At 30.8% G+C, this 15081-nt stretch overlaps 1 protein-coding gene across 6 annotated transcripts in view; it reads left to right on the forward strand.

Moving 5' to 3' along the window:
• Positions 1-15081, forward strand: part of LOC108909265 (protein alan shepard) — a 161076-nt gene that overhangs the window by 119362 nt on the left and 26633 nt on the right. Inside the window, exon 1 of one of the 6 annotated variants that reach the window (XM_018713549.2) lies at positions 11101-11281. The exons of the other annotated variants lie outside the window; for them this stretch is intronic. Coding sequence (XP_018569065.1) covers positions 11261-11281 — 21 coding nt within the window. The 5' untranslated portion in view covers positions 11101-11260. Of the gene's footprint in view, positions 1-11100; positions 11282-15081 lie in introns of those variants that run through there. 6 annotated transcript variants of the gene reach the window in all.

Consider the following 15081-nt stretch of genomic DNA (forward strand, 5'->3'; position numbering starts at 1 on the left):
TTAGGTGATTTCAATGTTACTCATTTTATATCTGCTAACTTAAATGATTTCAAAACGAGATTAATTTCCGAATTCCTTCAGTACAATGGATTCCAGCAGTTCAATACTGTCACTAATCTAAATGACCGTATATTAGATCTGTGTATTTCGGATATGTCATGTGTAGTTTCGAGGGAAACTCAGCCTGTAGTGTCTGAGGATAATCACCATCCTGCATTGGTTATACAGATTCAAACATGCATAAGTAACCCATTAAATTTTCCTACTAATCGCTTTAATAAGGCTTATAATTTTAAAAGAGCGAATTTTATGGACCTTTATAATGCACTTCTTCATAAAAATTGGGACTTTCTAAACAACTTCACTAACGTTAANGACTAGAGATGGGCGCGAGTGTCATTTCATTTCTTTAGAACTAAATTAACTTAATTATTTTCTCGTTATTTAACCTGTTCACATGATTTATGGATTTTAAATAAAGGGTACAAATCTTCGCGAGGATAATACGATATATTTGCTATACATAATAATTATATTTTGCATAGTTTATACACAATACTTTTTTGAACGCGTACACATCTCTACCAAAATTTGACCTATTCTTCGGGTTAAAGACACACATTGTCCGCTCTCTACTCATGATATACTTCAAAACACGTCTATGACGTCGTAACAGGTGATGAACCTATTCCACTTCTAAGCAAATGGTCTGTTTTCTTGAGAACTGAAAAAGTTGAATTGAGTGTCATCCACCGTATAGCCCTAATTTGGTGCCAATGACTTGTTTTATTCCCGCACGTCAAAAATAAATACGAAGTGAACGTTTTTCGACGCCTGAAGAAGCGTTTAATGCGTTTACAACGCATGTTTTGAAAGTACCTCAATCGAAATGGAAAAAGTGTTTTGAAAGTTGCTTTAAGAGCATGCAAAAGTGAATTGCTCTTCATGGAGAATATTTTGAAAAACAATAAAGGCATATACGAAGATTTTTTTTTTGTTCTCTATTCTCGAAATATAAAAGGCAACCCTCGTATGCGTAATTAGATAAGTAATGTTATGTCTAGTGCAATTAAATGGAACATATTCGCAATAATGTTATTCGCAGTATTAACATTAAATCAAAGGTTCGTATACATAAAACCACATTTTAAGAAGAGATTGAAATATCGAAATTCCATGTTTCATGTTATTATTTCTAGTAGTCTTACGTATTTAAAAGATTCTCAAAATTCAATGGCACTTATCTAAAATTTAACTAATATAACGTTATTTTGATGTGTGAAAAAAAAAACAAAGTCCATAATATATTTTTCAGTCGACGACATGATTTTACCATTAAGATGTTAGGGAAAATTATGTTCTAAAATGTAGTAACGCAGTAATAGGAACCGCGGTAGTCGAGATGCCAAAAATTCGACTAAAGAATTAGACTTAATCGATTTGTTGGTTGTAATGCCACTGCAGCAAATCTAAACCATGAAAGTCTTGTAATGTGCAAATCACAAGAGGTTGAGGTATGTCCGAGAGGGATTTGTCAAGATCATAACCAAAAGAAAAGCCGAATGAGAGTATTACTTCATCAATTATTTTTTATTATTAAATGTACTCGAAAATGAATTTATATTTGAACTATTAGTTTAATTTCCAATGATAAATCTAAATTTACAGTAATTATAACTACGTTCGAATACTGGATAAAGAATGTAGCATAAAAGAGATATAATTGAGAACAGAATACCGTTTTCTTTAGATATATTTTGAAATGACGATGTTGACTCAAAAGACAGGAAAATTTTTGAAAATCTGTGTCGCAAGATGCCTGGCATCTTGGCACTGATTTATGCAACAAAAACAACTTGGGCAGTAGAAAAAAATAGCAAAATAGAATAGTATTTGATAATTTATAACGTTGATGACAAACATGTCAGTACCAAAGACTATTAAAAAATGTTAAGAAAAGTAGTTTTCTGAACGACGTATATATTGTCAGAAATATCTAGAATTTAGTACTACTATTAAGTGTGTGTATTTTTTATTATTATATTATTAGAATTTCTTTTTTTCAACGCATTCGATGAAATACATGAATCGGTCCTATTTTTGCCTTATTAGGGCTGTTTTTCCCATTTTCCTGGAGTTTTATGGACAAGAAATCGCACTTTAAGTAAGAAACAAGTAGATCCATCAAAGATATACATTTGATTATAATTTAAAAACATTTTTTGATATCATTGAATTTGAATTATATTTTTAACCGTTTTGGTGCCAGGGTGCAGACAGGAAGCCATGACAGCGAAACCAGCAGCGCAAATAACTTAGAATGAATTTAATTAAATCCATACTGATTCTCCCGAGGCTTTCGATTTGGCAACAATGTTAAATAGTTACTAAACAAAAAATATTTTTTTATTTTATGTTCTTTTTGTTCAATTTATATCAAGTCCAATTCTGGATTTCTTGCGTTACGTAAATATTTCGTCTTACTTCAGTTCTTAACAAGTACCTAATTAATTATCTATAAGTAATACTTCGAATACGTACAGTATGTTGAATTAATTGAAAACGAGGAATATCGCTTGTATGTGTTATTCGAAATCATCTAGTTCTAAATAACAATAATTTTATTTAAAATAAATTATATACTGTTCTTTAGGAATTACAGTGTTAAAGCTATTTCTGTTTTTGTTTGCGGTCGATAAGAAAAAGATAAGATAAAAGCCGAAAGATTATTATCTTATTTTTATTATATAGGAATTGCGTTTGGACGTCATGTTCAAGGAAACGTTTTATATTTTAAAAAATGATAATGTTAGTTTTAATAGATAGATAAAGCTGCGTACAGACAAAAGTCATCTGTTTGAGAGCTCTATGAAATTAACAAAATATACGCTTTATCACAATATTGTTATAAAATAATAATACTTTTATTAAGTACATATTGGTTTTTACGAAACTACAAATAAAACACAGGTAATCCTTAATTTATAATTTCAATGCAAGCAGGATACTTAATATTATTTGCCAAAGCAATTCTAAACAAGTACTTACAAGAAACTAAGAATACTTGTAAACAGTCGTATTTGTTTATCTAATAAGATAACTTTCCTTTTAAACAGACAATAAATAAACTTATCAGTTTATATGTTGTTTTATTTGATATTGATCAAATGAATAAGAACGAATTTTGAAAACTAAGAATTTACTTTTATTAATTCAGTCACAGAATTGTTTAGTGGCAAATACGAATAAACACACATTTGCTACTTGTATGTATAAAAACGCCTAGCAATAAAATTTAATGAGTTTCATAGGCGTCCCTAAAAAAGTTTTCTGCTAAAGGTAAAAATTAACATTAATTTGTATGTAATATGTAGAAAATTTCTATTATATGTTAACATGTTAATTATTAACAACGTATTTTAATTATTTATGTCTTCAAACTATTTTATTATATTAATGGTAAATTTTGGTTATGGCATATCAAAAAACATTTACATTTTCATTAAAATATATTACTTATCGGATAAGAACCAATCGGTACGGCTAAAGTTGGTACTTTATTTTCTTTATATACAGAAAATAATAAAAATTTGTATATAATGTGTAAAAAATTTCTATTATATGTTAATTTGGCCAACAACAGATTTTTAATTATCTATGTCCTCAATTTTCTTTATATAAATTATAAATTGTCCGCCGAATCCCTCGTCATGTCATCGATATTTTTAAATTTTTGTTTTCGCTTCCTCTTTACGCAATGATCTATAACACCTTGTTTTATATCACGAAAAATCGTGTACACTGAAACTTTCGTTTTCTTTCTTTATTTTTAAATTCTAAATCTGTTTCATCAACAACCGGTTCTACTGTCTGGCGGTATTTCGTTTTATTCCTTTTCAAAAGGTCTTCAAAATGCCATGTTGTAATAATATTAGTAAACAAAATATCCCTCTTATTTTTCCCTTTCGCAATTGTAATATGAATGATTAATAGGTGTCTATAATAAATTAAAATTACCTGAATCGCACCAAATTCCGCATTGCTGCACTTCACTGCTAGGCAATTTGTTGACGACTGAAATTTATGGCCCAGTCGCCAGTACGGCTCTGTCTGTGCACCGTTTGCCCGCGCCCGTATTCTTCAACCGGGCGTATACATTTCTACCACCTCCACGTTTAGTTCGATCAGACCTGTATATGGGTATGGCCAAATAAATATGGGAACAAGTTTTTCAAATATTTCAATGCCATGTTGCTGCGTAACGACCGAGACTGGTACATACTGCCTAGCTGTTTGGTCTTCAATTGAGATCGGAAAGACTATACCTACCTTTAAAATAAAGTAACAATTCCGGTTACTCGTATCCGATTTCTTTAAAATTAATTAGAATCATTTCATTGCAGTTACAACTAACAATTTTCCATCCAGTTGGAAGCATGCATAAGTTCAACCAAAGTTTCGAACCCTACTGACCTAGTGTGTCGAAAATTGTAGAATCAAATGAAATTAAATCACGCTTTTTGGCAATAAAATAATCTGCTGCTCAGTCACGATTCCGAGCTCAATATAGCACCACTATTGCCCTTTTCAATATTAGCGACGACATATTTCATGCTACTGATGACCAGAAAATGACGTACCCCCTCATAATAGATTAGAATAAGGCATTTGAAGGACACTTTGAGCAAGACTTACTTTGTAGAATATTAAATTTGTTTGGATTTAACGTAGATGCCTTGTCTTTTGTACGTAATTATCTAATCAATCGCATTCATAGCGTTTCATTGAATTCTGAGATTTTTAACCCTTGCCGCTTAGCTTGGGATTACCTCAAGGTTCCTTATTGTGGCTCTTAAAGCAAAAATAATAATTGCTGTTACTATTATCATTCTTAAATAATCAGAATTGCAGCAAGTATTTTGCTAATACAGAAAATTTAACAAAAATGCGTGACCTTCACCTCTATTATAATTCTGTTCTAATAATAAATAAAATATGGCACACGTTCTACACCTCATCGCGTTAAAAACTCATTTTCATGCCTTAAATACATGCAACGTTACATGTCGCATTATTCATAATATATGCATTAATTGCTTCTACAATCAATAGTCAATTATTAGTACTTTATAAACAAGACACGCTTTTTCCACTAATGATATTCTATTTGAAGTTTCATATTTATGTATATTATTATTAGTAGACATAGAATTTGTTCAAAAATCTATTCGGATATAGTTATTAGTTACTTGTAATTTATTATTACATATAATTGTGTAGGAATAGTCACAGTAAATAGTCACAAACTAATACAAATATAACAAAAAGTCAAGTGGCAAAGTATTTGTCCATTGTGTAATATACATTTAATTTAAGTTTTCAAGTTATGTAATAATATATTAAATATTAGGCCCAAATAGTAAAAATGTCTTTATAAGTTTTTTTTGAAGACAGGTGAAATAAACGTCTTAAAATTTTCTTTTGAGCTATAAAGACGTGACACCACCTGTGCATAGTACAGACATTAAATCTAACAACATATCCTTACATTTATTAGTTAAATTTTTGTCTAATTTATCAGACAATATGATCGAGGCATATAAAGTTAAATATGCTACAGTAGGGAAATATGCTGTGATTAATGTACAACAAGAACAGGACCCAATATAGAGCCCTATCGTACACCTAGTGTTATACTTCTTGTATTCTGATCAATATTATTTATAGACACAAATTGAGTTCTGTTAGAGAGAAAACTTTTTATTCATGGCCCATGTCAGTGCCACACCTCGGATACCTTATCTCTCTAATTTACCCAACAGTACATTGTTATATACTAGTGCTAGGAATCGTATTCGAATAATTCGAATATTCGAATTAGTACTATCTATAAATTCGAATAAGTGTAAATGTAACTATTCGAATATTCGAATTATTCGAATAATTTAACTATTCGAATAATTTAACCATTCGAATAGATAAATAGTTGAATATGACGTCACGCATACTGCGTTTGCGCTTTAACTTGTTTTAACGTAAACTGCTGCCCCGGTGGCTCGCGCTTCACTTTCATAAAGTATATTGTTAGGACAGGATTGTACAATATTACTGTTTCCCCTATTGTATGTATACATAAATAAACATTATTATGTGCAAAAAATTTGGGGGTACATTATTTAAATATTTTAATAGGGGTGCTTCATATATATATTTTTTATTTATTTAAGCGCCCCTGTGGAGGAGTTACAATCCTTTAAAAAGGGGTGAAAAATATAAAGTTTTTATTTATTTTTTTCCAAATGAAATTTGGCACGATATTTAAACTGATGAGGCTTCTTCTAGGGGAGTATTTTTTATTGTCTTCGTCTTGCTATAAGACGTTGAAATTAACTTCACATTTCTTATTGGATTTTGTTAATGCTTGTTGAATTTAGAAACATTTTTTAGAAATGGTACAAGTTTGAGTAAAAAAATTAAGTTCGGGACCCCATACGCGCACAAAGTCTCTTTTCAAATATCTGATTTAGCACATCAATATCTAGTAGCTTCTCATATTTCAACGTCAGACGAGGACAATAAAAAATATTCGTTTAGAAATTTCAGTTGTTAATTTCATACAGTTTGAAAAAAATTGGTTAAATTTTATATTTTAAGGAGGAGTAACGTAACTACTCCAGAGGTGCTTAAATAAAAGAAATTATATCAACGATCCCTTTTAAAATTGCTTTGAAATAATTAACCCTTAAATTTTTTGGCTCACCCTGTACATGTAGCCATTCACTTTTTGAAAATATTTACTAATTTCAGCTCTCTTCAAAACCATTTGAACTTTCTACATTTTATAATAGTGTAATATTTGAATTATCTTTATTATTCGAATAATTCGAATATTTGACTTCATATGTACAATCTAATTTCGAGCATTATTTGTATTATTCAAATAATGCAAATATTCTAATATTCGAATAATTCAAATAATTTGAATATTCGGATAATTCGAATATTCGAATAAATATTGAACTACTCGAATAAAAAATTTAAAAAATGTCCCAGCCCTATTATATACACATGCATACGTCCTGCTGAGAAAAATATTCCAATAGGATACTCCGTTGGTCACTAACCCTAGTATGCTGTTATAATATACGTGAATTAATTACGTATCCTCGACTTCAGCTTCGAAAATTTTGTCACTGTCATTTTTAAAGGAAAAAAAGCAAAAACAAGTATAAACTTCACCAGCAGCAGAAAGCATTGTCATTAGAATTTGTTTACGATCTCTGTTATTAGCCACATACGAAAACAGCGCTGGTAAAATATATTGTTTTTATATGAAAAAAATTATATTGTCCATTATGGTTTTACGAAAAATTCAAAATATTTTCAATTCTGCCATTTACTTTTTTCGCCTTGAGAAACATTTAGTGGGTCGCTATGCGCAATTTCTTAGAAATCCGCATTTAAGGTCACTAAATATTTTCCGAAAATAATTAGTGATACATTTAATCGATAAACTTCTTAAAGCGGAACGTCGACATATTTGCTCAATCGTACATTGTTGATTTTTAAGTAGACAGATTAAAGTTATCGATATAACGCTCTTGTATCAGTTGAATGGATGGCCGCTCCCTTCTATTTTTTTAAGTGAATCAAAACTGTTCACTGCTCACATATATATTTTTAATTTTTAAAAAAGCCTCTTGACGTTTTATAAACATGTGTATGCACGCGTACATTTTTACATACACGCGCACATATGTGTAAGTTCCTTTAGTTATACAAGGATGAATTTTCAGAAATGGTTACGTTACATACTGTATTAAAATTGATGTCAACTTATAAGATTTAAAACACTTACTCAGGCCATAGTATTTTAAATTATTAACATGTTCTTGTTCATAATGAAAAATTTGATAGAAATGGAGAAATTGTGATGAAGCATATTTTCCAGATGCATTTCATTTTACGAGACCCCACTGGTAACTTTTTTAGATGCTGTATGAACCTTGACACAGGGAAGTTTTGGGATAGCTAAACATGAATACAAGCTTATTTTTTACCTAAAACTAGAGAGGTCTCTAAGAACACTTCAACAGTCTTTGGCTATAATTTTTGTTGGTCGTGGTTTTGAGAAAACAACCGTTTTTTGAAACATTGTAGAAAATTATTTACAGTTGCTTTAAGTGTTTCGCAGTTCATCTTCGGCGATCAGTAAATACCCATTTCAAAAACGAAAATGACCGTTCAACATTTATTCTCACTACCCGCGTCATTGTGCAATAATATGTATATGTCTGCCTCTGATCTGAAGCTTCGCATCGATCAATTTATTCGATACTTATCTAGCGGCATCCCTGTCGGCCGGTGGACAATACACGTGTTTTTATGGCGGTAGTAGCATTGTGTATTGAGAACATGGAGCAGCACACGGCTTGACCACATATTTGGCCTACTTCTGCTACTACCACGCGTATTACCGCTTACACTAGCGTAATACAGATTATTACTGTTTATTTATTTGATTGTCGCCACAAAGTTTCTGATTGTCTAAGAATAACATATACAACTTGGTTAGATAATGAATTTTTTATAAAAAATTTGCAACTTGATTGTAGATTTTATAGTTATTTGTAATTGGGATTGTTCCCATAAAGTACCTGCAATAAATGTGTCCTTTTGCCTTAACAATTTTACAGATCATTTTCAATTTCCTACCTGTTGATTGAAAGTTGCCCTTGACAGTAAAGTAGTTGAAGAATTATTCTGTAATGGTGCGGTTAATATAACCGTATAACAATTCGAAGTGTAAAAATAATTTCATTTTTATCGCTTTTAGAAATAATTAGATACGGTTTAACATTTCATCAGTTATCTCCAAATCGGCAATAATACATTTTTGTAAACACTCTTCTTTCCTGTAAGTGAAAATTTCCGGAAAATCTGTAATATGTTTTTGTTTGTTATTTGTAACGGAAAATACGTACAAGTCAAACTTATATATTGCCGAACTTGAAGTTCCACAAGGATTAAATTTAGGGCCGCTTTTACTTTTCATATTCATTAATGACAACATCAGATATAATCCTTCAAAAAAATGGCATTTGCCGATGATTTAAAAGTATTTTGTAGGATTACATCAGAAAATGATTGTTTAAAGCTTCAATACGATTTAAATAATATAAATGAACTGAGTAATATTTTACAAATTTATTAAAATGAACTGTATCTAAATATAAAATAGCTTCATACACGAAAAAGGGAACAGTTTAACTTATAATTGTCAAATTAATAAAATTGTTATTGAACGCTGTTTGTCTTACGAGTCACGTCCAATGTCTTGGGATTTTTTATTAGAAATTTGAACGATTTCTCGAATGTTCAATGAAAGTCCTATACAGGGTGTAAGAAGTTTGTCTGCCATTACTTCAGCATAAGATGGAGTAATCATAAATCAACAAAAAACTTGTATATTACAGGGGCGTAAGATTAACAGTTTACAAAATACAGCGAGTATTAATATTGGGGAGTTTCATCACAACGTGACAACAGCGCTTAACCTAACGCTACACAGCTGGTGCATACCACGTGTGCACGCGGCAGACTTGTCCTATGGAAAAAATGTAAACAACTATTATTGTGAAACATGTAGTAAACAAGACTATTGTTTTCCAGTTTTTAAATTAATAAAATAACATGTATCGATTTTGTAATACGAGGATAGTGTTGTGCTTAAATTTTAGCTCGAATTTTAGGAATCTCAAAACAGAAACTTAACTTTTAATCAAATTATGAATTTGAAAAATATGTAATTAAAGTACCCAAAGATTCACGTCTTAGGGACTTACCAAAAATCAAAATTCAGTAATTTTTAAACGCACAAGTACAAAACAAACTACAACATATGTTCAAAATGTTCATCATCATTTTGGATGCACGCACGACACCTTCGAATCCAATTTTCGCGCACTAGCTGGAAAACACCTCTAGAAAAGGAAATAGTGGTACGCAAAAAACACTCAGACACGGTCCGATTCCAGATACCAACTGAATTGCGTATTGCTGGACAGCATAGTACCTCGCGTTATCCGTCACACCGTTGTCACATGGCTCAATATGAATTTTATCGAATTTTAAATTTATTGCAACGCTAATTATTTTTTAGAATTAAGCATGAAGTTAAAAAAAGTGATGAACATTGTATTGTATGGTACGCAGTGATGTCAATATTCCTTACTTATTAATCGAACTTTTGTACATCAAATTGGAGATTTTGATATTTTTTTTCTCTGAAGTGGTTGGGTTTAGGACCCATATCATATAAGGCTTTTTTGTTTATTTTAATGTATTCTACCGTCTGTTAAAATTAAGGCAGTCAAACTTCTAACACCCTGTATATCAGCGGAGGTTTTTAAAAATAAGTGTTATTCCATGCTTTTCAGTTGCAGTCATCGTTGCTTGGAAGAAACTGTTCAGCAATTTGTTTATTTGCAATTTAATAAACTATAAAATCGATGATCCTGCTCTATTGAAAAAATTTAACTTACCTATTTGTTCCAAGATTGGAACAAATCCTGGAAAATGTTACCTTTACTGTGACTTTGCATATAGAAATGTAATGTAGTTTTCATTCCCAAATTAAATTAACTGTTTCCAAAATTATATTCGGAAAAACTGCAGCAATGTATGATTTAGTTGGATTTCCCTTATATCTATCTGTTCTTTCTTATTATTAACCTTTACAAGGTTTTGCAGGTGGTTTCCTTTATTTGAGACTATTACCGCGTGTGGTGCTCTTTTACCCTAGTCGTCTCTGTACAGTCCATTTAAAGTTGTCTCTGCCATAATATTCAAAGATTATCTCATAATGAGAACCGTGTTCTAATATATAAAAAAAGTTTAATGGTGTTATTTAAAAATGTATCAGTTGAATTCCCAGTAACTGCAACAATAATCACTATCGGCTAAAGTGAGTCATTCCGTCACTCACAAACAGTTCCCCCCCTCCTCCTCTCCTAAATTATCAGCCATATTAGCAATCTTATCTGGCTTTACCATTTTCGTAGCCTTTTGTTTATGATTCTTCATTGTCTCGTGGAGTGGAGACGAGAGCTCGAAAAATAAAATTTTCTTTGTGCGGTGACATAGTCGGCAACACTTGTTTCGCAGGGACACCTGGTGGTCTTGAATGTAATTAATTACTGTGTTGTTTTGTATTGTGTATTCATTCTTGTGTTCGGATTGCGAGTTCAGTTCACCGGTAATGGTCATGCTACATTTGGAGGTAATATATCCCATTAAGGTTATTTCCATGAAATAAGTTATGTGCGTAAAATACTTGGAGGAATAAGTCATTAAATAATAATTACCTACTTCTTTTGTATGAATGTCGTCCGAATCCTGGAAAAAATGCGGTAATGGTGACGTATTTATTACTGCGTTTCAAAATTAGGAAGTTGCATTGTACAGATTGGCAATACGTCATCTCTTATTCCCCTTACCCCATTGCTTATTCTAATTTTGTTTATATTCTTATCAAATCAGTGCTGCCATTCAACCTACGTACGCTATCTTGCGGTCGATTGTCGAAATAATAAAAGATGGTCAGCTTTAACTTTAATCAGCTAATTGGTTAGTTATAGATATGTAGTTGTTTGTTTTTATTTAGTAAAACATTATTTGTAACGGTGATCACTGATATTTATTGTTAAATTTTAAACATCCGTTGTGAATTTTAACTATTCGAATTCCATTAGCTGGTGTGCACTCTAATTACGAATTTTAGCTAAATCTTTTAGTAATATTATAAGAAAAATAATCGTAAACGACCCAATAGTTACAATAATTATATTTATCTCAGAATGTATGTTTCATTATGCAATAATTTAAATTATGTAGGTACATGTTTTGTTTGACAAATATTTTTTCAATGAGAATAATATCGATGGTATGTATGCAGCTAAATGTAACAACGTTCTAAATTTTATTTTCATTGTAGAGGTTAAAGGTCAGTTAATTGTGTTGCACGACTGTAAGTAGAAATGTTATTACATGTTATATTCATATTTAACGAGTTTGCTATTGGAAATTGGAATGGAATCGAGAAATTCGTAACAATTACGTAATTTATGTCGCAAAGGTAGTATCTTTGTGTAAATTGTACAATAAAAATTTTTATTTTAACCGCGCCTCGAGTAATATTCAACGAGAAACTGATTACCACATTTGTAAGAAATTTTTATCTTATAGGTACATATATCCTTCTCTTTTATAGAATACCTGTGAATCATGCTGTTTAGATTATAAAATTTAAATTTCAAACCTCATCAAATAATGTCATTTATATTGTTTATTAAGCGTATGAGTCAGTCTCCGTACTAGAAATCATATGGTTGATAACAGGTTTTTGAGGTCAAATTGTTATTAAAATTAAATATGTTCGTATCACAATTTGCGTAATTTTCCAGTAATTGTTATCGATTATTTGTCGCTCCCGGTACTTTTTAAAGGCTTATTTCGGTAAACCCCACGGTAGTCATTTTGTTGCGTTAAAATTTCATATTTGCACTGTGTAGATATACTTGAAAAAGCTATACGTGTACATGTAATTAAACTTAAAACAAACCAATTAACAATGTAATGGTCAATTTAAATTTTATTGTTAAAAAACTGTAAATCCTATACTTAGAAACAAAATGGCCCAAAATTTGTTTCAACTTTTTTATTGTTAACGTTCTTTATAACATGATAGTTTGTACTACGATATTTTGTAGGCAATAGTTTGTTACCAATGCCACAATTTGAAACAGATCATACAGGGTGTAAGAAGTATGACTGCCATAACTTCAGCATGAGATAGAGTAATCGTAAATGAACAAAAAAGTTGTATATTACAGGGGCGTAAGATGAACATTTTTCAAAATATAGGGAATATTGATATTGGGAAGTTTCACCACAAATTGACAACAGCGCTACACAGCTGATGCACACCACATATACACGCGGCAGACTTGTCCTACGGAAAAAATGTAAACAACTATTATTGTGAAACATTTAGTAAATTTCAAGACAATTGTTTTCCAGTTTTGAAATAAATAATATTAAATGTATCAATTTTGTAGTACATACGAAGATACAAAGGTTCACATCGTCCAAATCATATGTATTAAAAATAATTTAGGGACTTATCAAAAAGCAAAATTTAGTAATTTTTAAACGCACAAGTACAAAACGGAATTACAACATATGTTCAAAATGTCCACTATTTTCGATGCCCACACGACACCTTCGAATCCAATTTTTGCGCACTCCTTGGAAAACGCACCAAGAAAAGGAAATAGTGGTACACAAAAAACACTCCGACACGGTCCAATTCCAGAAATCAACACCAACTGAATTGCGTAATACTGGACCGCTTAGTACCTCGTGTTATTCCGCCGCGCCGTTGTCACATTGCTCGATATGAATTTTATCGAATTTGAAATTTATTACAACGCTAATTATTTTTTATAATTGAGTTCAAAAAAGTGATAAACATTGTATTTTATGACATTCTATGCCCGCAGTTATGTGAATATTCCTTAATTAATCGAACTTTTGTACATCAAGTTGGAGATTTTGATAATTTTTTTCTCGGAAATGGTTGTGTTTAGGACCCATGTCATATAAGTTTTTTTTTTTGTTTATTTTAATGTTTTCTATACTCTGTTAAAATTAAGGCAGTCAAACTTCTATCACCCTGTATTTACATATTTACATTTTTTTTTTAAATTTATATATTTATTTTTTTAGTTCCGATTGCTTTTAAAACTTTAAAGATAAAATAAATTCTTGTTATATATTGAAAAAACTCGTGCACATTACTGATGTATCATTTAAATTTTTTTTTACTTCTGGAAAACGAAAAACGATATCTAGTTGTATGCCCTTTATCTTATTCAACTTGTTTGTTCGACGGGGATTTACCGAGATACCACAGCAAAAATAGAAATGATATCATATGCGATAAGATAATCAGAAGTTCTGTTTCGATTCTTGTTCAGAAAGGGGGAAACTGCTGATCAAAATTTGTACTTTTTCATAATTAATTATTATTATACTTAAACTTGAACACTAAATTATTCCTGCAGTTTCCCTTGGAAACCATAAATTTTTTTCTATTTTCACACAACACTATATTTATCCAGTAAATATTCACCATGATATGTTTCCAGATTAACAACTATCAACACTCTTTCTTGAAGTATTATTTTTTTCTTGCTTATGCTGATCTGAAATAAAATTTCATGCTTGGTACATGCAATTCTCTTATAGCAGTTACTTACTCTAATCATTATCACCTACAGTTCTTTGATAACATAAATTGCGAAAAATTTAAATTTTAATTTAATAACTGAAATTTTATTCCTTAGACATAACTACCAATTATCTCTAACTACTGTAACTAATGTATAATACACAAACTAAAACTTTACACTTAATGTAATAATATAGATTTACTTATGCCTTTTTTTTAAGTTGCAGACAAAGATTTAATTAAAAATTAAACCTGAGAGTTAAAAAAAGGCCCATGATATAAAATGGATGATATTCCCCCCACACACTGACTGGGATTCCCCAAGCAACATGTAAGCTAATAGAGCTGCAGTGTCTAGCTAGTATGTTTTATTATTTAATTTTTCTGTTTTGTTTATTATATGATATAATAATATGTCTACTCCTTATTGCAGTGCATTTTTAAACCCAAAATCACTGGCCGACGAAGCTCAGAATACACGAAAAATTTTTGAGGTTTTATGGAGAGGAATTTTGAAATAGATAATGATATTTCTTCCGAATACAGTCTATGAACTCGTTTTGCGTTTGTTATTATTTACTGTTTCATTTTAATCACTGGGCGACTAATTTTCACCAGCAGGTGACATTGTTGTCGCCTACTTCACTATTTAAAAAATGCTCTGCCTCTTTCTAACCGCAAGGAAGCGGAAACATACCAGAGAGGCGGTAGCATATTATAATTCAACAGGTCGTATTTGCGCCCAGAAACAGTTACATTGAGAAGCCCTAATTACTAACATTCAGTGG

The sequence above is a fragment of the Anoplophora glabripennis genome, unplaced genomic scaffold (assembly GCF_000390285.2).
Source record: "Anoplophora glabripennis isolate ALB-LARVAE unplaced genomic scaffold, Agla_2.0 scaffold306, whole genome shotgun sequence".
Lineage (NCBI taxonomy): Eukaryota > Metazoa > Arthropoda > Insecta > Coleoptera > Cerambycidae > Anoplophora > Anoplophora glabripennis.